The 27,044-nt window shown below is 39.5% G+C and overlaps 1 protein-coding gene across 1 annotated transcript in view; it reads left to right on the top strand.

Annotated features, from left to right (window-relative positions):
• Positions 1-2,114: 2,114 nt before the first annotated feature.
• The window catches only part of TRPA1 (transient receptor potential cation channel subfamily A member 1), a 64,567-nt gene continuing 39,637 nt past the window's right edge, over positions 2,115-27,044 (top strand). The window contains 15 exon segments of the mRNA XM_042464448.1: positions 2,115-2,231; positions 6,229-6,388; positions 10,565-10,740; positions 12,241-12,348; positions 13,145-13,253; positions 14,666-14,811; positions 15,205-15,341; positions 16,289-16,337; positions 17,881-17,980; positions 18,085-18,185; positions 18,627-18,796; positions 18,881-19,045; positions 19,530-19,644; positions 21,991-22,157; positions 26,309-26,402. Coding sequence (XP_042320382.1) covers positions 2,115-2,231; positions 6,229-6,388; positions 10,565-10,740; positions 12,241-12,348; positions 13,145-13,253; positions 14,666-14,811; positions 15,205-15,341; positions 16,289-16,337; positions 17,881-17,980; positions 18,085-18,185; positions 18,627-18,796; positions 18,881-19,045; positions 19,530-19,644; positions 21,991-22,157; positions 26,309-26,402 — 1,914 coding nt within the window.

The raw sequence follows: 27,044 nt of genomic DNA, 5'->3' as shown, positions 1-27,044 counted from the left end.
CAACATAGAGGATGTTTGGGAATTCCTCCTGCATAGAAGGTTGAAATGAAGGACAGGTCCTAGAAAAGGAGGACCTCTGGTCTCCCTGGCTCTGTGGCACCAACAGGTTCTTTAAAGTGCCCTTTCCCCCTTTCTTTCAGCAATCTCTTCCCAAAGGCACCTTGTTCACGTCCAGCTCCCCTCCACCAGGGTGGCCAGGCATCCTCCTTTTACAGCACGCATCCTACATTCCCACTTTCTGTCCAGGAGGAATCCCCCAAAGTCCTCCTTTTTGAGCATGACCAAGAAGCATGGATTTATATAAGCATTAGAATTCAAAGATATGGCCCTGTTAAGTCTTCAGAGAGATCTTGGAGCACCTTGGAGATTCACTGAAAGAAAGCAGTTGGCAACAGGAGCTTCCTATGCCTCATTCCCACTACAAAACAAATTGTTTTTTGAATCAAATTGATGAGGCGATGTAGAGCCGAATAGATGTTCACACTATCGAGCTGTGATCGAACCTACCCATTTCAATTTAATCCACTTCACATTCACATTGAGCAATGGATTGATTCAACATGGAGTCACCTCCACAAGACAGGAGTGACCGCGCTGCAGGAACTGAATCAGACAGACAGTGCGTCCACATTTGCGCTAAATCGATTCATTTGCAATGACTTGCCAGAGGAGATCCATCTTATTACGACTCTTGACACCTTTAAGAAGGCTGCCAAGATGGATCTCTTCTGGCAGGCCTTCCCTGACTGACCATCCCATAACATTTGTTTGGTTTGCCTGTGTCTGCTTCATGATGCCTCCTTTTTAAATTGCTTTTTTATAATTTATAATTTAATTGTATTTTAGAATTGTTGTTGGTTAGTTGAAATATGAGTTTCATATTTCAACTAATATTCATGTTGTTTTATCAATATATATATATATATCGATACTGTTATTAATGTATTTTGTGATTGTAACCTGCCTCGATCTTTTAGGAGAGGCGGGCTATAAATTTATTATTATTATTATTATTATTATTATTATTATTATTATTATTTAAAAAGAAGCGGGGAACGCCGATCTGGAAGAACTGGTTTAAACGTGTTTAGCAGTGTGTCCCCCTCAGCAAACCATGCCAGAAATTCAGCGCAAGTGTGAACAAGGGCCATTTAAACCAGTTTGGATCAGTTTGAAAACTGGTTTATTAATGTAGTGGGAATGAAGCCCTAGTCTTCAGTCTACTTCTTCAGATGCATTTGGTGGAGTAACAACACTCCTATAAGTAGGTAGAGAGTGTCGCAGCACCTTTGAGACTTCTCTCCTTTTCCTAGGCTTCAGTCTACTTCCTCAGATGCATTTGGTGGAATGGTAAGCCAGGGACAGACTTATAAATACCCTAGGAAAGGCTATGTAGTATAGGCCCACCCCCTATATATATACCCTAGTAAAGGCTATGTAGAGAGATCTTGTAGCCCTTTGAGACGAACTGAAAGAGAGAAGTTGGCAGCAGGAGCTTTCCTAGGCTTCAGTCTACTTCCTCAGAGGCATTTGGTGGAGTAGAAAGCCAGGGAACAGACCAATATAGGCCTGGCTTTCCACTCCACCAAATGCCTTGAGGATGGAAGTAGACTGAAGCCTAGGAAAGCCCCTGCTGCCAACTTCTTCTCCCTTTCAGTCAGCCTCAAAGGTGCTGCGAGTGACGCTCTCTCTCGCTACTTCTAGGCATGTTTATTTTATGCCTTCTTTTTCTTCTCTTGTCTCCCTTTTGAGGTGCCTCGTTCTCCTTTGGGGCGAGACTCAAGGCATTGGCTGCCCTGCCCCTCACCTCCTCCCTATTATCCCTCCCGCCCTTTTGGACTTCGGCTCCCAGAATTCCTGGCTCTTGGCTCCACTGTCTGGGGCTCCTGGGAGTTGAAGTCCAAAACACCTGGAGGAGAGGAGTTGGGCAACTCTGGAGAGGCAGACTCCTGGACGCCACGGGATTAAGGAGGGCCAAGAGGGAGGGAAGGGGACTGGGTGGCACTCGAGCCTCCTCTTTCTTTCTTTCTTTCTTTCTTTCTTCTTCTTGACTGTGTGGCTCCTTCCTTCTTGCCTAGGCTTTGCCCCTCGGAAGAGCTGCGCGGGTGCCAGCCATGAAGCGCGCGGTGCTGAAGTGGTTCCAGTCCGGGGAAAAGAAGCAGCAGGCCTCCTACGAAGGGGTCGTCTGCGACGCCGACGCTGCCTCCATCGCCTCCCAGGATGTCTTTAAGGTGAGGGGCCCCGCCGCCTGTCTGCGGGAAGGATGCGGATTGAGACCGCTTTAACTCTCCTGGGTCAATGCTATGGCATTTCAGCATTTCAAAGTTGACTTCCAAGAGATGAAGAATATATTGGGGCTCCCTGGAAGATCAGGAGGGGGATCATTTTGGAGCAATAAAAGAGGGGTGTGTGTGTGTGTGAGAAATAGACTATGTCACCAGCATCCTGGACGCCTCCTCTCCTTTGGTCCCCGCGCTCTTGCTGAATCTGCAATGCACAGCCACAGCTGTCGCCGCTGCCACCGCTGTCCCCCTGCCATCCCCCATCACCTCCCTTGTACATATGTAAATATTTAAAGTTTTAGCGTTTTTTTATTGTTAGGTGAAAATGGCGCAAGAATGTGTGTAGGGGTGCACTTTAAATTCCAAACTTTCCACGATTCTAGCAGCGCATGCGTACATGCAGCTCTAGGGTTAGGGTTAGGGTTAGGGTTACGAGTCTTAAAATGCACTGCTTCCACACCTGCATGGCAGCTGACGCTGCAATTAAAGCCTGACTGCAAACTGCACATGTTCCAGGACCCCAACTCATTATGCGATGCAGCAGACACGGAGCTTTTAAATGGGCAACTTAAATTAGTGGCGTAGCAATTCTGGTGTACCGGTGCAGCAGCTTACAGACGAAAAGAAGCGGGGAAAAGCAGCACCTTTTTAATGCCGCTTCTTCCCGCTTGGGGCGTGTGGGCGGCGTGTTCATGGCGGCATTCAGGTAAGGGCCGTCTGAAGGCTATACCTTCATGACGTCATGAACACACCCCTTTTTGCCTGTCTGTATCCCGCCTAAATATCTCAATCTAGATGGTTAGGATGCTAAAAAATAATGTCTTAAAAACTTTGCATGAATCAAATTAGTTTGTTACTTACTTCTGTGATTTAAAACCAAGAGTCTACATTGCGTTTGGTCTTGCTTCACATGCATTCTGAAAAATGTATTTTTTGTCTTAATATGTCTTCTGAAAGGGTATGGGAATGATAATTATTATTAGTGTTTGTGCTCAGCCCATGCAGCCATTTAGGGAAGCACATTCAAAAGGTTTGCTTGTTTCATATGGTTTAAACTGCTTCTGAAATGTTAGCCCATATAACTTATAATAGCTAATCTAGTGATTTCCTGTGATTTGCAGCTAACAGCCGCTATGCTGTTATCCTAATCAGTTTAAAAATCTTATTAGCCTGCTGTGTGTTAAAGAAAGAATAGGTGATGAATAATGAAGGATTGAAAATTTAGAAAATAAATCCGATATATAGATAAATTGGAGAAAACAGACCTGAATTATCCGAGAGATGTACATATGGGAGAATGTGGAATAGGTTAAAATATGGTATGAATATTCTTTTATATTGTAATAACAGAACTGAATAGCTAGGAACCATAGTGAGGATTAGACATGATTAGAACAATAACTGTTAGGAAGTTTAAGATAGTGTGGTATTTGTTTGTTTATAGGTGTCTGCTCATAGCTAAATGTTTATACAGTGCTCCCTCGGGTTACGAAATTAATTCGTTCCGCGGCTAATTTCGTAACCCGAAAAACCTTCGTAACCCGAATTGCCATAGGCGCTAATGGGAAAAAAAGCCGCGGCTCCGCCGCGGCTCCATTTAAAACAGCGCCGCCGTTTTTTCGTAACCCGAAAAAACGTTCGTAACCCGAAACAATAAATCCCTATGGGATTTATTCGTATCCCGAAAAATTCGTAAGCTGGGTAATTCGTATCCCGAGGTACCACTGTATTTTGATGGAATGTTTTTCTGAATGTTTTTCAATAGTTGTTGATAATGGTAAATAAGGTAAATACAAATATCTTAGTAGCCTTGATCAGAATTTTTAAATAGGTCTTAGAAGCAGGTGGTAACTAGCTACTCCTCCAAATGTTCTTGAATTTCAACTCCCATCAGCTCTAGCTATCATAGGCAATGGTGAGGAATGCTGGGAGCTGCAATTCAACAACATCTGGTGATCCAAACAATTCTCACCCCTCTATTAAAAACTTTGGGTGTGTGTGTGTGTGTGTGTGTGTGTGTGTGTGTGTATATATATCTCCTTTAACATTGTTATATTGCCATATAGTTGCTCCAGAGATAACAGCCATCTACTTTGGTGCTGTCTGTTGATTTTTAGAAAACCACTTTTAATGTAGAATGGCAAAGCACCACTGTATGATGCTTGTAGAGGTAATATGATTCAAGCAATTGAGCTGATACAAATTCTGCAGAGAATATAAAATCTCTGAAATCAGTATCCAGGGGTTTTGAAATAAAATTTTCTTCATGTACTCAAGCAACAAAAACAGCAGTTGGCCAATTGGTTAAAGATAATTCAAACAAATGCAATTCATTTTATCTGAGGCAAATAAAAGAAAGTACAAAGCACAGGGAACAGTGTGGAAATCATCCCCAGAAGGTGCCGTGATAGTTTCCAACATGCATGAATTTGGAAGGAGGTTGGACATTTATGTAGGACAAGGCTTTCATTAGCTGGTAGAGGCATTCATTTCCTGTTTGTTGGTTTTCCATAGGCATATGGTTTATTATAAACATGGCCCGGTTACATAGAATTAAATTAAAACTTACAACAAAGTAAAAATGAACAATAAATAAATAAAGCCAACATTTTAAGAATAGGCTAAAAGAATTTGAAAAGCCTGATTGCTAGCGAAACAATGCTGTACATCTGAAACTAAGTAGGAACAGAGCAAACCTAATCTTCTTTAGGAGGGCCTTTCACAGTCAGGTTCTACAAAACACTTGGGCATCCTCTAAGGTTTCACGTGGGCACTTTCTGCCATTCTGAATCTGCCATAGGCTATATCAGCCCCTTCTGCAAAAAGAGTGTTTACAAGAGAATTCTGTTTTTTAAAAAAATAATAGGGTGGACAGGTTATTTCAGAGGAAAACCATACCTTCTGGAGACTCTAAAGGCAATATTCTCTCCCCTCCCCTTTTGTTTTTCTGGGGGAGTGGATAGGGGAAGTATTAAAAAAGAGAGAGTTGAATTTATCCCTAGCATAGCAGTATCACCCCAAAACACCATTATATGAGATCCGTCATATAACCACCTTAAACAGTTTTAAAAAGCTATTAAGATGGATCTCTTCCAGCAGGCCTTTTTCGAATAGATACCCGGCCACTAAAAAGAACTTCTAACTGGTGGACCTGATCTTTTGCTGTACTCACTGCTATTTTGTTGAATATTATTTTAAATTATGTTTTATATTGTAAATTGTTTAATTGCATTTTAAGCGGGGTGGGATTGGGGGATATGGATTGTATATTTTAATGCTGTAAGCTGCCCTGATTACAATGCGCAGAGGGGTGGGATAATAATAATAATAATTATTATTATTATTATTGTTGTTGTTATTAAAACTCTTCATGACTTCTCCTGGTACCTTCTGGTAGAAGTTAAAAATCATAGGGGATACTATTAAGCTATTGGGAACAATAGCTACAAGACCAAGCTATGGCCTTCTCTGCTATGGCATCCCATTCTGAAAATGCTAAACTGAATGCAACATAACTTCAGTAAAAAAGTTCCTTCAAGTCACCTTCTTAGAAGACTAGAATTCTATAAATTGATGCCATCAAATGCAAGCAAATCCAACATGGATCGACTTCCCTTGTCCATTTCCTAGTTGTACATCCATCACCAAGGAGAGCAAAGATTTTTCTGTCTCAGTATGAACATAGCCTGAGCCTAGATTAGAATGAATCCAGAACAAAATGAAGGACTGGATAAACCTTTGATCTACTCCAGCAGAGCTCTCTTTTATATTCTTAATCGCTCTGACTGGATTGTGAGTCATAAAGTTATGTGGAAATTATGTGCTGAGTGTAGTTAAAATAAGGAGGAAACAATATATTACTAGTTGGTTGGTAGCATTTGAGGTTCCTAGATTCTCTTTTTAAATAAAAAACAAAAACCATGCAATTTTTAAAATCCCAAATTAGGTAATCTCAGATGGAAGTACCTGCAGGCTACGAAGCTTCATTAAGAAGAATCGTGAGGGACTTAAGAAACTGGATGATCTAAATGCGACTCCACTGCATCATGCGGCAGGACGTGGTCAACTTGAGCTAATGCAGATGATTATAGATTCTTCAAATGAAGGTGACAAATTAATACGTCTATATATATATTTGCACACACAGACATATAAGAATTTCATTAAAATATTTTGTGCTTCAAGAAAATTAGTTGTGTCACATGAAGTAAAGATAGATTTGTTTGCGTGTAATAGCAAACTTTGCTTTGGTCATCCTATGGATTGCTTGCTCATTCTCCTCATCCCAGATTTGAATACCAGTTTTTGCCCTGACCTCAGGGATTACAATAAATCATAACTTGCTGTTATGTCTGATCTATGAAAACAACAGTTCATACCACTGATAGTTTGCATAGTAAGGATGTAACAAACAAGTTAGTATATTAGTCTGAAAAGAGATGAGGAGGGTAAAAGGAAGTATATGAACATAAAGAACATAAAGACATGGTTTAATATTACATATGAGATTATCCTATACCCACCACAAGAGGAATCAGTGGTCTTGGAAGCAAAAGGAGCTGTCCAATAAGCAAAGGAAAATGTGAATATACACTGGTGGAACAAGCAAATAAGCTGTTCAGAAGACAGCTGGAAAGTTTAGGAGTTACAATCAATCAGGCTGAGGATTGTTGGAATTTTATCTACTGCTCCACCTGGAAGCGTTAAGGTCATATCTGTTATTCAAAGACAGAGTTTGGGGGAGGTGTCCCATGTTGTGAAGCAAGCCCATCAGTTTCTAGTGGTGGTTTCTGTCATCCTCCATTGTGTTCCTTAGAGCTTGAGGATGACTGTGGATGGTTTGTTGAGATAGGATCAGACTAAGGATAGTGCAAGAGATGTGTAGCTCCCTGAATTTAGCAGAATCTACGTAGGAAACATGGTGCATAGCTAATATGCATCACCAGGGAGTCCTGGTAGCACAGTGATAAAATGCTTGTACTGCAGCCACAAGGTTGTGAGTTTGATCCCAGGGGCTCCAAGGTTGACTCACCCTTACATCCTTTCGTAGGCTGGTAAAATGAATACCCAGCTTGTTAGTGGCAATTAGTTTACAGGTTGTAAATTTCATAGAGAGTGTTGATTTCACTGATAAATGGTATAGAAATGTACATGCTATACCTCTTGCTATATTGCAGAATGCCTACTAGGAATTGTCAAGTGCTTCTGATTCTTATACTTACCAGAATAACCTACTGAGGAGATCCCATTTGACATTCTCTGAGATTGGGTAAATCCTGACAGAACTATACCATTAGAAATGGTCCAAGCACCTATTCCAGCGATTGTCTGATGTCATGGACCAGCAGGGTTACTTTCCCCAATGTATCAGGGACCAGTACCACATTTGTATCTATTGAGTCCTGGAAACTCACTGTGGACCGGCAGACTCACAGATTACCATTTTTAATACCACTGACCTCTTCAATTCATGATAAGCAGCTCTTGGAAATACTATGTTTTGGACTATAACTCCCAGAATTCAAGATAACTAGGTTATGCTGGGAGGGGGTTCTGGTCATTGTAGTCCTCAAAAGTAATTTCCCAAGCTCTGATTTGGCTTGCAGGACTCGTCACTATGTACACAGATTGTGCTTTGGTTTTGTTTTATATACATGTTTGCAGCCTTGTTACTTGCAGTTTTGATTATTTGTGAGATCAAGGCTGAGTGCACGTGCACTCCTCCTCATCTTCTCCTTTGGAGGAAAAGTCCCAGGAAGAGGGAGAAGCCAAGAAGGGTGTCAGCACCAACCCTGCCCTTTTTCCGGGGGGGGGGGGGGCAGGGGATGGTTACCTGAGTAAGGCAGGCACTGATCTGCCTGGGAAAGGGGAGGGAATGGAGCCATCCCTCCAAGCCTCTTTCCCAGGCAGATTGGTGCCTGGGCAAGGCAGGCACACATCTGCATAGGAAAGGGACAGGGAGCTAGTTAAAGGGATGGAAGGGAAAGAGAAAAAGAGGAGCACGCATAAACCTGCCCCTCTTCTCCTGCCCACTCCTCCCTTTAACTGGCTGCTGTGGGGGTAGGTGGCAGTTATTTGTACTTTTTCCACATTTGTGGGGGTCTTGCCCCTTTAATCCTTGTGAATGTGAAGGACCGAGTGTAATTTGCTCTTACATATGATATTTGTAATAAAGTTTCATTTAAAGGATGGCATTCTCACTATTGCCCAAGTTCTATGTAACTGGTCAGATTCAATTTAATGTGCCCAGTGTTATATAGTTTTTTCCATTAGGAAGAAGGTTATTGATAGCTCAGACATATCATCTGAGCAAATACTGGAAACCTCTTGAATGATTTTGAATCAGAAAGCCATCAAGGCTTCAGGCATGACTGGAGAATAGTGGTGATTTTGAGGTTACTCCTTGTTGTACTCCAGAGTAAGATTTTTTTTCTTAATGTTACTCCTACTCCTACTTCTGTAAAAACCACTTATTCCTTTATTTCTTACTCCTTATTCCTACTCTTACTGCCCAGCCCTGAAGAGAAGCCCTGGTTGCCTTGCAAGGCAGGTGTGTGTGTGTGTGTGTGTGTGTGTGTGTAAGTGGCTCTCTTTGCCTCCCAGTCCCTTCCCCATTGTAGTATAATAAAATTGTTTTTTTGGTATTTGCATATACAATATAATAATAGGAATAAGGAGTAACAAATATATTTTGTTACTTCTTATTCCTATTCCTACTCCTTTAAAAACCTCTTACTCCTTTACCTTACTCCTACTCCCCAGCCCTGGCTTCAGGTTGGCGACACCCCTCCCACTCTCTTCAGCTAAGCAAAAAAAAGTGTTCATGTCTGTATGCATGTGTGTTTTCTCATGTCCTCGAAGAAACTGCAGTTTTAATAGAAAAAGAGTGAAAAGTATATGATGAGAGCTAAAATTTGACTGAAGCAACTTATAGAGTATCCCTGTCTGGAAATGATTTGGGTGAGGAAACTGCTGCCCTTTAATGACATATGCAAAGTGCTTCCTTCCCTTTTGTATTTGTATAGTTATAAATAAAACAAATGTTACAAAAGTATGTCAATATTCTCTCTTATCAAAGGACAACCAACATTGAGTACTTCTGCCTGTGAAAGTACTCATATACATGATTATATGTACCGTAATAATATTTCTAAAAAGTAAAGGTAAATGTAGTCCCTTGACATGAGTGTCTAGTCGTAACCGTGCTCATCTCTGTTACTAAGATGAAGAGCCAGCGTTGTCCAAGAACTGCTCTGGTGGTCATGTGGCCAGCATGACTGCATCGAGTACTGTTACCTTCCCACTGAAGTGGTACCTGTTTATCTATTTGCATTTGCATGCTTTCCAACTACTGGGTTGGCAGAAGCTGGGACTAGTGATGGGAGCGGCCCCATCATGTGGCACTTGGGCCTTGACCTGCCAAGCTTCCAATCTTCCAGTTGTCAGAACTGGCATATTAAGCACTAAGCCATCACAAGCCCTTTAATACTTAAATTTCTTTTATTTAATATTTAATATTTTAAAATGTTAAATATTTTAATTTAATATTTAATTTCTTTAATATTTCTACTGGCCATCAAATATAAGTTGCTTACAGGTAATTTTCAACAGGCTTTCCATTTTCTGCAGATACTTTCCCATGCTATTACTGATCTACTTCTGAAAAGTTCAATGACATGTGGATACTGAAAACTAAGCCTTAGATGAATACTCTCTTTGGCATGCGATCAAGCACAATACACTTCAGCTATCAACCATGTTTCATTGTCATGTTTGACTAGGCTATTAGACACTTGGAGATGGTCTCTGTTGTGGTGAGGGATAAAGAAAATGGGTTTCAAAGAATTACATGTTCCCTAGGAAAGCATCTGTGTTTAAATTTTGCATTTAAAAAACTGTTATCCTATTTAACATATATATATGCATATGGATATGTCCTATTTTACAAAGCATGCCTTTATATCATACTGTGGAAGCAGAATATCAGTAAATCCAAGGCCTAATAAATTATTGCAGTGTATTCACAACTATAGATAAGAAGGGAAAACAGGTCTTGTTTTTTTGAGAGTTTGTCAAACACATACATTTACATTTGATGGTTTAAATACAGAGTCCAAATAATACATAAATAGTCTATTGTGAGAAACATTTCATTATTTTATTAAATTAACAACTACATTTGTAGGCTTTTTAACAAAATAAAAATATTGTTAACTTCTATAATTGTATGTGAAATACAACTGAAGCCTAACTTCTGCTTTTTCCCCTGCTTCTTGACCTAGCATTAAATGTGACTGACTCATCTGGAAATACACCACTACACTGGGCCACAAAAAAGAACCAGACTGAAAGTGTTAAATTACTTCTTGGTAGAGGGGCTAATCCAAACATTTTGAATTCTAATATGATGGCTCCACTTCACTTGGCTGTGCAGTCCCTTTACAATGAGTTAGTTAAGGTAAAGCTAAACTGGAAGCTTCTGTGTGTATGAACGAATGATTATTAAAACAGTCTCAGAATTGAAATCTGCTGATATATTGGTGACTGAAATAATGAAGTCTGGATTTAATAAAATATAAAGTGTACTGTAAGATGTGCTGTATCATAAATAAGGAACGCTACATCTTTGGCTACCAATCTAAATAGAATGTAAGTAGCAATGCCAACTGTTTAACTGTTTTAAGAGTGCTGGTTTTAGAGCAGCTTTTTAATCAATGGAAAGTAGCAGCTTAAGCCTGAAGCAAGAAAATAAATTCCATCTATCTTCTATCAGGCTGTTGTTTAAAGCCACAGCACAGAGAATGATCAAAAGTTAGATGACCTATAAATTACATTGAAGACTGTGGATGATTAACAGTATAGGTCTCAGAATGGCAATTTGTTGGAAGAAGTCTACATTTGTTGGAAGAAGACTTCCCTACAGAGGGAAGCTGCAGATGGCAAGCCAGGGACTCCAGTGTGTGTTACCATGCCAAAACATAACCAGTTATGTACCCAGAAGACAGTGTGATTAGCCATCTAAAGCCTATTTTGTGTCCTTCCAGGCCTTAGATCCAAAATAGAAATCATCTTTTGGTTGCTTCCTTTTTTGAAAAAATGGGTGAGTGCTGCCCACGAAAGTCCAGAAAAAAAAACAAAAATCACTATAGCCCCTTTGTTGTTTTTGCCTTCAAGTTGCTTCTGACTTATGGCAACCCTGTCATGGCATCTGGGGCTGAGAGTGTCTGAGTTGGCCAAAGTCACTCAGTGGGTTTTCATGGCCAAGTGGGGAATCAGAGTCCAGGTCCAACACTCAAATCACTGCAGCACACCATTTATAGTCGTGGTCTGGTTGATATGCAATTATAGTGTAGTTAGTCAGAGGGCTACTTCTACAGTCCCCTGCCACATGTTTGCAGACACTTAAAAAACCCATTCTTCCTGCACCAACTCTGAGTTCAATATATTGGTGACCAGTCTTTTCCCCCATAACCATAGAACAGTCATAGTCTTTAACTGGAAACAACATTTAAAGAATTGTGCACACAAACTGAATATAGACAAGACAGGAATGATTTTGGCTTAAGGATCCTGCAAGTCTTAAGAAAGTTGCATTCAGTTCATGAGAAAAGGCCTTTCTAAAGTTCACAGTCTTTAGGAAGAAGCAATACAATGTGCTGATTACCTGTATGGGAGCTTCCAACAGCAGACTTCAGTGGTCATTTATACGCTAGCTAGACAGTGCATTTAAAGCTGTGTCCTGGATCCTCTGCCCAGGTCAGAAACCATGTGTTCAGTCTATTGTCCTGTAGTTACCTATGGAGAGAGAAAGTGGTTGTTATGTGGGTTGTCTGATGACTGTTACTCTTAAGCAACAGGAGACTCATGTACCTTACTCCTGCAATTTATTTATCCTAAAATTGATATAGCAATGATGTCACTAAAGGGTTGAATTTACAAATTTTATTTTAATTTTTAGATTTTCCTTGAACACAGCTCTACAGATGTAAACCTGGAAGGAGAGGGTGGAAACACACCTATATTAGTAGCATGTTACAAAGATAATTCTGAAGCACTCAGACTTCTGGTATGTATCATAATTTTACTTTTGTCAGTGTGTTTCTATTTACCTGTCAATATTTTTATCTGCCTTTTCATATTTTTATATAGCAAGATGTGTGCACTCTTATTCACTATATATGTCTACAAGAAGCCTATTATGAATATTATGGAAATTTTCACAAAATTAGAAACTTTGTTGTTCTTTTCAAAGGTGCTATTAACACGTTTGTCCTGATGAACCTGTGACAAAGCACTCAATAAGTTCTTCTTTCCTTTCTGATTCCTGTCAATTGTCAGTAAGAATTTTCTCATTTTTTTATGTAGCATCTGAAGTTTTATAAACTTCAGGTCCATTAGGACCTTTCACATATCCTGGGGACTGCATAGCTCCAGATTCTTTTTAATTACTTTTGAAAAAGAAGGGAGCAGGATTGTGCAAAATGTGTACTGAGGACTGTAATGGCTAAATCATAACTCTATATGAAGGTAAAGAACTTGTGGCTTTCCAGATACTTTCCAGATATCACTGCTCTAGAGGCTCATCCAATCCTCTGGATAATATTTTGACAGCTACAGAGGTAGAGGGAATGATCAGTTCACCATTTGGCTGATAGAAGTCACTGCATCAGCAGAAGCAATTAATTGGATATCACCTAGTATCTCGATAGCCCCAGCTGAGATAAAATTATAGATGTAAAAAGATGCTTTTGAAATCAATAAGCAAAGGCTTACCATTTTCTGGAGTGTCCCCTTTGACACAATGATTTTCGTGTTTCTTGCAAAACATTTGACAGTAGTTGCCTAACTATCTTTTTTTGCAGATAGAAAATGGTGGTAAAATATGTAAAGCCAACAGTATAGGCTGTATGCCAGTCCACGCAGCTGCATTCTCTGGTGCAAAAACATGCATGGAGATTCTTATAAAAAGGGGTAGGTACACTATCCATTAATATTTATCAAAATCAGAGCAGCTCTCACTTAGGCATTGTTACTTATAAGGAACTGGCAATTTTACTATAGTCTTTACGTATTGTGAAAATATTTATGGGTCAATCCTGCCTTTGTCTGAATCACTTAATCTGTTTGGCTGTAGCATTATAAGCAGGTGTACAGTTTCCATTGGACTGGGAGGAGCATTGTCCCTGGGCCTCCAGCTAATGGGAACCTCTTGGTGTCACCTGATATACACCCAGTCCTTGCCCTAATAGACCAGACATGGTGAAGGCAGCTGCATTTAGGAGCCCAGTTGTACTACCTGACCCTGCAGCCCCAGGCACTAAACCCCAGGGAATGTGGGCAGATTATAAAGTGATACCTGAATGAGCCTGAGGAAATCAATTGCAAACCTCCTTGGAATAAATCTTGCCAAGAAAAGCCTGTGGTGACTGCCACTATAAGTTGGAATGGTCTTGAAGCCACATAACAACAACATATTCTCTTTCACTTTCTTCCAGCATAAAGGTACTGAGAAGTTTGCAGACTGTTCCTTCTATAATAGATAATACAGTTTCCTTTACCATCCAGCTCTGAACATATTGTGGTTAATCCCAACTATTTGAAAATAATCTCAATATATACAGTGCATCCACATCATACATGACTTTCAGTTTACGCTGAAAGCTGCATGCCAGAAGAGGCAATGGCTCAGTTGCTTTTACTGGGGCTCGAACATACACAGTATTTCTCTTATGTGGGGTGTGTGTGTCTGGAACGGATCCCCTGCATAAGGGAAGGGTGCACTGTACTCCATTTGCAAGGCAGACAGACACGTGATAAAGATATTGGTTTATGGAATAGCGGTATAGAAATAATTTTTTTTTATTATTATTATATTATTATTAGTTAATAAAAAAACCCTGGCTTCTTTTTACTAGACATTGTGAAGATTAACCATACTAGGGTTCTCATGGCATACTAAACTTTCTATTATAAAATGGTAGAGAAGGTTCTTATCTCCTTGTTGCTGTGCTGGAAGAAGAGCCAGATCAATGGGAGCAGGCAAGCCCAAATATAACTTAAACATGTACTCATAACACAGAACTATGATCCAATGTGGAATTTACACTAGGCTTCATTGGGTTTAGTTCTTGGGAAGACATACCTTATTTCTTCTTTATTAGCTGAGCAATGTACAGTACCTGGAAGTTTTTCAAGTATTTGAATAACTCCCTTATTTATAGTCATCATTAAATATATTTTCATAAATCATGAAATTGCAGTAGAAGCTGTTATGACAATTTTAAATGTGCTGCAAAATCAGGGGATCAAGATTTTAATTGTTTCTGCCCCTTGGAATATTGTGTTCAGCACTCATAACCATCTCTCACTTTTTCTTTCTTAAGGTGAAGAGCTGGGCTATTCCCCTGAAAATCACATCAACTTTACTAATAATGGAAAGTGTACTCCTCTTCATTTAGCAGTTCAAAGCGGAGACTTGGAGATGATTAAAATGTGCCTTGAATATGGAGCACAGATTGATATGAAACAGGTAACAGCTGAGAAAATATTTAAATATATTGGGCATGAAGCTTTCAAAGTTAAGTACTTTTAAATCATGACTGATTTCATCCAGAAAGTTTTGAAAATTACTGCAAGAAATACATGAATTTAGTATGAAATCCAGAAATAGAACGAAGTAGAACAAAAAGTAATATTCTGTCCCTCCTCTCCGTATTTCTCATCCCCCCCCCGCCCCATATGTTAATCAAGCTTATGGAAAAATCTTGAAGCAATATTTGGAAACTGACCTTTTCCTCCCCTGAGTCTAAAGTTATAAAATCAGGATTCCTGTCCACTACAGATTTTTCAAAGCTTTTGACATAGACTTGGAAGTGATGGTAAGATTTTTTTTTTTTGGTGTGCTTTATATTCTCATTTATAGAATGACAAATGCACAGCTCTTCACTTTGCTGCTACCCAAGGAGCTACTGCAATACTTAAATTGATGATGTCCTCTTATTCAGGCGATGAACCTATCATTGATGCTTTAGATGGAAATAAGGAAACGTTGCTTCACAGGTCAGACATCTTCCTAATATCACTGTATTTATAATTTTTCCCTTTTACTATGGGAGCCAGTTAGATGTAGTTATTTGAGCATTGGACTATGATTGGAGGCCAGGGTCACACTCTCCCAGCCTCAGAGGAAGACAAAAGCAAAAAGCCCTCTGAACAAATCTTGCCAAGGCTACTCTAAGATAGGTTCACGTTGGAGTTGCCATAAGTCAGAAATCGTTTGAAGGCACACAACAACCGCAACCCTTTTATTACTAGTTTATTTATTTGAAGAAGGAAGGATTGCACTCCAATGTCTTAACATCTGCATTGGCTTAACCATTAGTCATGTTTGGACTATTTAGGGTGGGATGGGTAAAATGTAGCCTACAAACCACATATGTTCTCCCATACATGGTGGGGGGGACTACCACAGATCCCAAGGATTCTCTGGTGTACAGAGAATGCTCACCTTGTTTCTTTGCAAATTCAAGTTCTTGGTAAATTGCCTAGCATGGTCCTGCTAGGAAACATACATATAATAAATCTGTTGCATTTTTCTAGAAGTGCTAGGATTTTTCTGGAAGAGGAAACAGTTGTGGCAGCATATAGTTCCCAATGAACTGCAAGGGTGGAGGTGAGGGTGGGGAAGAATGCAGTCCGTAATCTTTGGGATGTTGCCCTCTTGTAGCTGAATCAGTTTTACTTGATAGTGTAGTAAAGAACCTTTGGGTTTCAATCAGCATGATCCCAAAGTTTTCACTTTTTGAAATGATATTCAGTTCAGTGGGATTTCCTCATTGTCACCATGGATAAAAACAGAGTATCACTATTAGAGCTAGAGAATCATCTACACATGGAAAACCTGGGGTAATGGCCAAAGTCTGACAGAACATAAGATTTTTCAGGTCATTAGAAGAACTCTTGTGAATTTGTTGTTGACATTGATTTAGTCTTCATTTTTGTCATAGGGCTGCATTGTTCGATCACTATGAACTGGCAGAATATCTGATATCAATGGTAAATATTTAATTTTAATTTAATTTCTTGTGATAATAAAGATTTCACTAACCCTGATGTCAGACTGCATAGTAACATGGACAAAAGACACACTTAAAATAATTAATTTCCTGTTAAGTAAATACAGGAAATTGACACAGCAATATATGTACTTTATGGGTACATATGATGATATTGAATAATGTACACTGAACATTATTTTGCTAGTATAGGCTGGGACCTGAAGAAAGAATACATGATGGGGGACAGAGTGACATGTATAAGAGTGTTTCATTTTTGCTGCAGTTCTCTTATACAACAGATAGGTTAATATTTGAAAATGTGTGGCTTATCTGTTTATTGGCTGCAAAATGGCTGTTGTCATTAAAACAAAAGTTATGTTCATGTAAATGGATTATTTCTGTCCAACACTTTCCTAGTCACTTCATTCAGCGTTGAATGGTTCAAAGTAGCAAATTGTATGAATAGAAAAGAGCTACATATCACATTGCATGGATTATTCAGTTTTTCATTTTGAAACAAACACAGATCAAAAGAATATCTATGATTTTAAAATCATAGTCAAGTGGTAAAAATGAAAAACTTTCATCTACTTTTTTAAAATAATCTTTTAGAGGGACATGAGATTGGATGCTGAAAAAGCTCAACTGAATAAATAAAAACTGCCTGGCAAGAGTGCCTGTAGGAATACCCAGGATATAGCCCTCATCTGTGTGTGCTGTTATCCAGATCCCCTTCATGCAGTAATCACATGAAGTGGTGACAAGGAGTACAACTGGCTGCAAAGCCATACTGTTGTTTCCATCCAATGTGAATGCCTGTAGCTGAGGAAAAAATGTCTCACAGAACAGCTCAGGTAATTAAATAAATACAGTTTTGCCTGACCTGAGTGATAACTGCAAACAGTTCACTCTAGTTGGGCAGACCAGCCAATGAGGTCTGAGAATGGGTTAGTGCATGACACTCAGGCAGCTGCTCAAACCATATTTGGCTTCCAACTCCGCTGCTGATGGGTGCTTTTGGGGGCTGCAATAGACACTGGTCAGCAGCCATGTATGGTCACTCGGGCTCCACTGCTGCCTCAGCTCCACAAAACAGCCATAAGTGAGTTGCACAGGTTCTTTTTCACACCTACTCATCTAGCCTTTCTTCAAAGCTCCAAGATCTTATGGTGTAAAAACTGGCACCTTGTAGTGCAAATATCTGGAATGTTGCCAATGTTTCTGTGCCAAAACACTTAACTATATTGGCAGAACATCCTAAGTAAGCTGGATGCACAAGAAGAGTAACATATTATATCATGTTTGAACAGCCATCTTTGAATGTAAACCTGTAAGCTCAGAACAGGAACCAGTGTGCATTTGCTTGAAGGACTGCTGCAGATATCAATTTAGAAAAGCACTTTTGTTGAGAAAAAAATAGACTATTGCACCTGAAGTGAAAACATCCTTGCAGGCAGCTAACACATATGAAGTTTCTGGTTTTATTGCCTACATTCTCATTTTTAAGAAATCATACATTTTGATGGATTTTTTTATTGCAGGGAGCAAAGATTGATAGTGTTGATATTGAAGGTCGAACTCCACTACTACTTGCTACTTCATGTGCATCATGGAAAATCGTGAATTTGTTGCTCTCAAAAGGTATGAAAGGAAAACAACAACTCATTACAAACAATATTAGCTCTACTAATATTATAGTTTTGAATATTCATTTGAAACATCTATTTCTCTCTATGTTTCTTTAGGGGCAAATGTAGAATTAAAAGATCACCTCGGTCGTAACTTTTTGCACCTAACAGTACTCCATCCTGGAGGATTAAAACATCTGAATGAACAATTTTTGAAGGTAAAGCTGCCATCCATTTGTATTTATGTATGTTAATAATCGGTGTATGGATTTTTTTTTTGAAAAAGTCCATTATCTTTTTCTTCAAAACATGCTTATAGAACTCTGTTCACATTTGAAACTTTCTCATGACATTCAAGAATGCTGTTTAAACATTACATTTTATTAAGTATTACATGGTATTTATGTTGTAAAGTTAATCTCAAAGAACTAGAGCTGTAGGTAAAACATATTTTTCTAATTCTTGTTCATTTATATTTATCCAGATTTTACTGGCTCTTTATAAATGTATACCTTTCAACACAATGATGCCCCCAGCAGAGAAATCAAAATAGGCATGGGCTTAAAATCAAAATAGATTTGGGCTTAAATGCAAAATGGCTTACATAATGAAATAGCTTCCATATAACATTGTTAATAGTCTGTCTTTGTCTGTGACAGATGAAACATATTAAAGAACTTGTAACTGATGAAGACAATGATGGGTGCACTCCCCTACATTATGCATGCCGACAAGGTGTGCCTCTTTCAGTCAATAGTCTCCTTGAATTGGATGTTTCCATCTATTCTAAAAGCAGAGACAAGAAATCTCCTTTGCATTTTGCTGCTAGGTAAGCCTGTGCTTCTCCTCATCCCCGTTTGCATTCCAGATGGCTTTTTTTTTTTTGGTAATTTGCACATAATCTTTTATATAGCTATGGACGAATCAACACTTGTCTTCGGCTCCTACGAGATATGGAAGATACCAGGCTCTTGAATGAAGGGGACAAGAAAGGGATGACTCCTCTACACTTAGCTGCTCAAAATGGTCATGAGAAGGTGGTACAATTCCTCCTGAAGAAAGGTGCCCTTTTCCTTTGGTAGGTATATGCATTTTCTCCTTTCTTTGTTTGCCAAAATAATAGAAGAAATTTTCATTTGATAGCCTTGCCATTGTAATATTCTATGTCATTAAGGAAAATTTGCTGACCAACAAGTACCTCATTGATTAAAATTATCAAATTTACATTGTTTTATTCATTGGCAAATGTGCAAAGATATTGAGTGCATGATAGTAGTGACCCTAGATGATCCCAAGTCCCATTCAATGATTCAACCAGCAAACATATGTATGGATGAATTATATCAAGCTTTCCTAAAGGCACAACAGTAATGAATTATTTTTTAAGAGTGATTTAATGTTAATGTATTAGCAATGAAACTGACAGTTCCAAACTCTGTTCAAATTATTGTGGCCTCCTTAAGAATATGACAACATTCATGGCAGGTGTTCTTAGTCAAGTATATTGATAAAATAGGAAATCTTGCTCTGATCAATTTCAATATGGATTCTTTTTCTTAAAGTGATTATAAAGGCTGGACAGCTTTGCATCATGCTGCCTTTGGAGGTTATACTCGGACAATGCAGATAATTTTGAATACAAATGTGAAATGCACAGATAAAGTGGATGAGGAAGGGGTAAGTCTAGGTATATCATTCAGCTATAATATTGCAAAACATTATGGAGCATCCTCTTTGTACTGTTCAATACATAGGTCTACACAAAGGTAAATTTGTAGGGATTATGGACAATTTTCACTAGAAAACAGGGTGTCAAGAATCAGCATGGTCAAATTTTAATATTTGGTGGGTCTATAACTCTGTCCTATATATGACAGTAAAATGGATTAAAAAGTATTTCACAGAAATAGAAATTACATATATCTGATGTGTGATTCTATTTATTGTTTGATGTCTATAGTCACATTAACAAATCTTAGGGACAACTATAGATTATGTTAGTGCATTTCCTAATGTTACTCTGCTCTTTCTCAATGGTTTAAACCTATTCCACATTGGGCTCCCTCAGTTCCTGGGTGTATTAAAATATACAGGAGGTGCATTTATATAGCATGTCATTTGGCTTTTAAATTGAACCACCAAATAGGCTGTTGAATAGACAGATATTTGTTTTTGCTAAATGGTAGTGTGCATGTTTTCGTTACCAATAAATAAATTTATTGAGATCCATGAGATCTTCAATTTGATTTCTTGTTTGTCTCTTTTCTGAAAGTTCAGTAAGTCAAATATGAATTGCAATCATAATGGATAGTATTCAGATTCCTGAAAAGAATTTTAATTGCATAAAAAATCAATTACTTTTGTAATCAAATTAATCTCCTTATCTCACGTATATAGTTTTGTCACCTCTTTGACTGCTGTTGTCATGGCAGACAGAGTATCTTAGTGTGAAAATGATTGTTCCCACATAATTCAATTTACCATTCCTAAAATGTTGGCCCCAAAATAGATCTATTTAACACAATGGAGACACAAATTGTTGCATCTGATGAAGTACAGGGATCATGCAACACCCCTCTCATTGCAACAGCTACATTGGTTACCAATCTATTTCTGAGCATACTTCAGAGTTCTGGTTTTGACCTTTAAAACCATACATGGCTTGGGCCTAGAATGTTTGTAAGATCATATCTCTTTATATGAACCAGCATGTCCCTTAAGATCTGCAGGAAAGGGCTTTCTCTCAGTTCCATCACCTTTGCAGGTGTGGTTGCTGAGGACTTGAGAGAGAGCCTTCTCTGTGGCAGATCCCAGGCTGTGGAGCTCCCTTCCACATGATGTCTGGTTGTTCCCTTTCCTGCTCTCTTTCTGCTGGCAGGTGAAGACATTTTTATTTGAGGAGGCATTTGGTGTCAGTAGATAGAAATTTTAATAAGGAAGGGGGTAGTGTCTCCCCACCCAGCATGTTTAAAATGCCTTTTAATTATTGCTTAACTTGTGTCCTTAAATTAGTTTGTTTAATTGTATTTTAAATTTTATTTTAAGAATTTTAAAATTATATTTTGTTAATAAGATGGTGTGCATGCACCACTTTGTGTCCTATGCTGGGTAAATAGAGTATATAAATTAAATAAGTAAATTGAGACTACAAAAGCTTATGCTACAAACTTCTTTCTCTCAGTTAATCTCAAAGATTATACAAGAGTATTTTGTATACTGACACAGACTAAACACAGCTATTCCTTTGAATAGTAATATCTAATGCAAATAATTACATTTAGTGGATTTATTCTAACTAATAAAAGCCTTGATCCATCCAGTGTCTTGATTTCTTCTTTAAAATTCTTGTTTACTTAGATTAAAATTGATTTAAAATGATTTAATCTTTCCAGTAATATTGGTAAAACAGGATACCTTTTAAAGTTTGAATACCTTTGACAGAAGATGGAGAAAAAAGAAAAACCTATTTAACAAAAAAAAGTAAATAACTACAGTTTTTTGTGGGTTTTTCGGGCTATGTAGCCATGTTCGACAAGAGTTTATTCCTGATGTTTTGCCAACATCTGTGGCTGGCATTCAGCCTTCTCTGAAGATGCCCGCTACAGATGCTCATGCAATGTCAGGAATAAACTCTTTTAGAACATGTACACATAGCCCAAAAAACTATGGATGGCAGCCACAAAAGCCTTTGACTTCACATTAAATAACTATAGCTTTTTGTGGGTTTTTCAGGCTATGTAGCTGTGTTCCAGAACATGGCCACATAGACCAAAAAATCCACAAAAACCATGGATTCCGGCCATGAAAGCTTTTGACTTCACAAAGTAAATAATTTCTCTTTAAGTTGCTTTTTTTTTTAAAAAAAGTGTGCAGTTAAATGGAGGAATAGATGTTCCTTATGATATACCAGTAGGGAACTCTGACATTGACACTATAGATGTAATATTTACTATTTACCTATGGTTTTTGTTCATATTCTAATGAAATGATATTTTATGCTTTCTTGGTGATGGTGGAATAAAGAACACAGCTCTTCATCTTGCTGCCAGAGAAGGCCATGCAAAAGCAGTGAGACTCCTTCTTGATGATAATGCAAAAATCCTCCTGAATAAAACTGAAGCATCTTTTCTTCATGAAGCCATACACAATGGGCGCAAAGATGTTGTGAATGCTGTCATCTTACATAAAAGGTAAGCTTAGGGTAGAAAATGATATGTGTAATGAATTCTTGTGAGAGAGTTGCAAATTATAAAATCAAGATGAGTTTGTAGAAAACATGATAGGGAGGACCCTTGAGATGGATGAGAGTTAGAACCATTTCCAAATTTGAGAGAAGTAAAATGAAAACTGTTGTAACAATAAGTACTGGAGATAATGGCCGGTTACAAACCGGCAGTTGGGACGTCCTCTGGACGTCCCATTTTAAAAAAGGGGCGTCTCTTATAGACGCCCCTGAGTCTAGTACGGACTGTGTCCATACAAGATGGCGGCGCCCCTTCCACATGGGCGCTCCCATCTTTACGTACTGGACGCATAGCGTCCAGACGTGTCGCGGCGCCTATGATGTCGTGAATGCGCCAGCGCGCCTCGCGGCTTCATGGAGGCGCCGCAAAAAGAAGCTCCAAAATGGAGCTTCTTTTTTGCTCCGCGCGGGAGCCGCGCAGTTTGGCTGCTGCGGCTCCCGCGCGGAGCAAACAGCGTCGGCGGGGAACCGCCGCAAAGCGGCGGTTTGTATCCCGCCAATGTTTTCCTCCTCTTTGCATACCAGCCGTTAACAAGCCAAAGTCCCATTTTGAATCTAAATACTTCATAGCCCCCTAGCCCACATCTTGTGAGAAACCAGGGTTGTAATGGAAACTGGGGTTGTAAAACTCTCTTTTATAAGCTGTACAGTATATAACAGGAATGTGAAATTTAGTCTTAAATTAGTAAGAAGAGCCAAAAGATAAAGAGACTGGAGAGGTAGACTAGCAGGACAGCAGAAAGGACGGGAACAGAAGAGTCAAGAACAAGAAACAAATGAAAACAAACACCTTCTAGCTTCAGGAGATGGCTTTCTCTTGGTCCCACCACCATCCCAAGCGACATGAGAGAGAACCTTCTCAGTGGCTGCTCCCACTCTGGAATGCCCTTCCACAGGAGGCTAGGCTGGCTCCCTCCCTGCTGACCTTTTGCCAGCAAAGATATTTTTTATTCAAGCAAGCTTTTTAAAATCATGTAGGCCTGGTTTTATTGGGCGATGGGGGTTGGTTTAGATTATTTTTAACATTGTATGTTTAAATTGTGCATGTTGTAATTTTAAAATCTTTTTCCTGTTTTAAAACTTTGACGGTTTCTGCACACTTTTGCATTTGCATGGCTTCGTGGGTGCCATGGGGGGATTCTTCCCTGGCATGCATGGATTCATGGGTGCCATGGGGAGATTCTTCCCTGGCATGCATGGATTCATGGGTGCCAAAGGGGATGCTACCCTGGTATTGATTCATGGCTGTTTATTGTTGAACAAGATCTGTGATACGTCCCAGTGATGCAGATGTGCATCACTTGATTGACAGTTAAAAAAAATGCCGACTCCAATCGCCATTTTGAATTGGTTCTAAATGAAGTGTGAATGTGAAGTGGATTAAATTGCCATGGATATCGATCATGGCAAGTATAATCTGAACATCTATTTGGTGTCAAATCAATGGTGTGATTTGAACTGATCAAAAAAAAAGTGAGTGTGATGAGGCTTTGGACTCCTCATGGTTTCTTGAACATCTGTGACCTAATTCTGTGGTAGTGGAAGCTTTCCAGCCTAAGTCTTTTCAAAAGCCTGACTCTACACTATCAGGCAAGGAAGGCCAAAAGTTAGACCTTATTGCCAAAATGTTTTACTCTACCACTGCTTTTGGTCTCCAAATCACTAACTATTCAGCTTGTATGGTGGGAATAAGCTCTTCCCCTGTTTGACAAGTTTGCCCGATGATGATAAACACCTAGTGCAATCGGAGGCACATTCCTTGGCAGGACAACAAATTATCTTGGCCTGTTATGTCAGCCAAAGTTGTTTCTGGTTCAGTGGCTCTCAGGAGACACGCTGGGCTTTTATTGTCAGGCCACTCTGCTTGGGCCAGATTCAGCATCAAAGATGAATCCAGTCTCTTTAATAAAGAAACTGACATGAAACTCAAATATGCACAAAAGATGAGAGTGCATGGAAGAATGGCCTGCTATCATCCTCTCATGTCTCTTCGTCTCACTCACAGGTACCTTTGGCACTGTCCCCATCGAGATCATGACAAACCTTCAGCCCACTTATTCTAGAAGATTTTTTCCTTCTCAATTTTCCTTCTTCTGGCAGATGGCTGACCATAATTTCCAATGATTCTCAAAAATAAAAGGGCCAGGATACCCACAAGAGATTTTGACTCAGACCCTCTTCCTGCTGTCTCACAGTCTTTCAGTGACAGACTGGCTCAATTCTGATCTGTATGGGCCTCAATCAGTACAGGCACCTGGGTCCTTGACATTGTCAAAAGGAGTTACGCCGTAGAGTTCGAGGAGTATTCCCCCCATGGGGGTTTTCCACGTAACTCCCCCTTCCAACGTACTTCTCAAATAAAGAGGCCATCAAGTCAGTCCCCTCATCTGTGTTTCATCGAGACTTCTTCTCTCGATACTTCATTTTGAGCAAGAAAGTCAGTGGTGTACTTCCCATTCTGGACCTCAGAGATGTCAATACTCTCATAGCTCACAAAAAATTCAGGATGATATGCCTGTCATTGATACTTACACTGCTGCAGCCTTATGACTGGTTTGCCACTCTCGATCTCAAGGATCCCTATTTTCACATAAGGGTTTGAGATTCCCACCAGTGATTCCTATCGTTCACAGTGGAAGGAAGGGCATTTTGATTTAAGTGTTGCCATTTGGTCTCTTCATGACTCCTCGCATCTTCACAAAGTGCATGGCTGTAGTTGCAGCATGGCTATGACAAAAGAAAGTTGTGGTCTTCCCATACATAGACGACAAGCTCTTTGTTGCAGACTCCCGATGCACGCTAACCAGCCACATTACTTACTCTCTTACTGTACTGAAGTCACTTGGACTCATGGTCAATGAAGAGAAGCCATACCTGGAATCTAGCCAAGAGCTAAGGTTCCTCTGAATTGTGCTGAATTTGAAATCGATGGAGGCCTACTCACCCACAGGCCGTTTCCAGAACCTTGGTAATACCAATGGTTGGTGCCGACGGTCCAGGTATCTAGAAGCCCAAGTTCTCATGCTCTATCACCTATAAGTGATAGAAGTTTCTGAACCTCCTAACTACTGCCAGATTGTCCCCTCTCAGGTTCGAACCCGGCACATCCTCAAATTTCTCTTGTCATTACATGATGTGGACTTTTCCTTTTCCTTGGTGAAATGCTAGCTTGCTGCCATCTCTTTCAAACTGCAGCATAGAGGACGTTTGCTGTGTGGCTGCATAGTCCTAGCCTCTGTCATTCATCTCCCACTACAGACTGGATGCTTGCACCAGAGCTGATGTATCCTTTGGGAGAGTAGTTCTCCTGTCCATTCTCAAATGACAGTTCCTTGCCACTCCATTGTGATGGTAATAATTCTTTGCTCTCTTTCTTATCGGCTATTGACATTTCCTTGCATACATACCTTGCATTGTGGCACGACACTCCACCCTCAGGTATCAGTAGCTTGCTAGTTACCCTTATGTGTGATTCATGAAGAAGAAGGGCAGGTTGCCTACATGTAACTGTGTTTCTTCAAGTTGTCATCTGTGAATTCACATAGAACTGCCCATCCTCTCCTCATTGTGTGTCCGGCCTCCTGGTCTTCAGGATGCTGCTATGTGGCATCCTTTGGAACTTAGCCTAATGGCTGGACTGGGGAATATATATAGTGTGGTCAGGTCTACCACCAAAATGCAGACCTAGCTATTCTAGTAGGTTCCAAATATTCTCTCCACAGGTGCAGTAAACCCATATGTATGAATTCATAGACGAGCACTTGAAGAAACAGTTACAGGGAGGCAACCTGTCCTTTTCCAAGTTCAGAGAGTGCAATATCTTCCACTCTATCCCACCCCCGTGTTCACATTTACTGAGTGCTGTTTTCTCACAGTAGGTGGTTACAAAATCTAACTTCATCTCGAAGTCACCGCCATGATATTATCATTTTATAAAATTGTGGCCCACATTGAGTGTTTATCTGTAGTTGCAGCAAATTTACAGCTGATTTATAAGTCACTTTTTAGGGAAAAAATCTTAAGATGTGCTAATATGTCTCTTCCTTATTCATTATAACAACAATAAATATTCTGAGCTCCTTTAACTTCCTTTTTCAGATGGGAAGAGTCTGTAACAACATTTACTCACCACTCTTCTACAAATAAATGTGCTATCCTGGAGATGGTTGAATATCTTCCTGAATGTTTAAAAGTAAGACTATATATATATTTAGTTAACAATTTAACTTGTGATAATCATATAGGTTTGGCTCTCATGGTGCCACTGAGTTCTTTCACTCACAGAAGAACTGTTGAGTGTCTTGTGCTAAAGCATTGTGCAAGAAACATTTGACACACAGACATTGTTTTACTTCTAAAACACTTCATTGAAGTAGAAACATGGACCCATAGATACAGTGGGCCCTCTCCTTACACGGGGATCCGTTCCGTACTCCCCCCCGCGTAAAGGAAAATGTGTGTGTGCTCGCGCCCCACAGGAAAGAATGGGGCGTATGCACGTGGCAGCGCTACAGCACGCACGGGTCCATGCACCATTGTTTAGATTGTCACGTGGCTTCCGCGTAAGCTGGAAACCATGTATAGCACATATGGTGCAGGCGCGCTGTACTGATTTCAGGTACTAGGTACAATTTTCTGTAATATCACATAAAATATTTAAATAATTGTGTGTGTGTGTGTGTGTGTGTGTGTGTGTGTGTGTGTAGGTTTTAAAAATCTTACATGAATTTTGCATAAAATTCTTAATACCTGTGTGTTGCTGTTTACTATTCAGGGGCCGGTTACAAACCGGCATTTGGGACGTCCGGAGGATGTCCCATTTTAAAAAAGGGGC

The sequence above is a fragment of the Sceloporus undulatus genome, chromosome 4, assembly GCF_019175285.1.
Source record: "Sceloporus undulatus isolate JIND9_A2432 ecotype Alabama chromosome 4, SceUnd_v1.1, whole genome shotgun sequence".
Taxonomy (NCBI): Eukaryota; Metazoa; Chordata; class Lepidosauria; order Squamata; family Phrynosomatidae; genus Sceloporus; species Sceloporus undulatus.
This window is presented reverse-complemented; position numbering and strand designations above follow the sequence as displayed.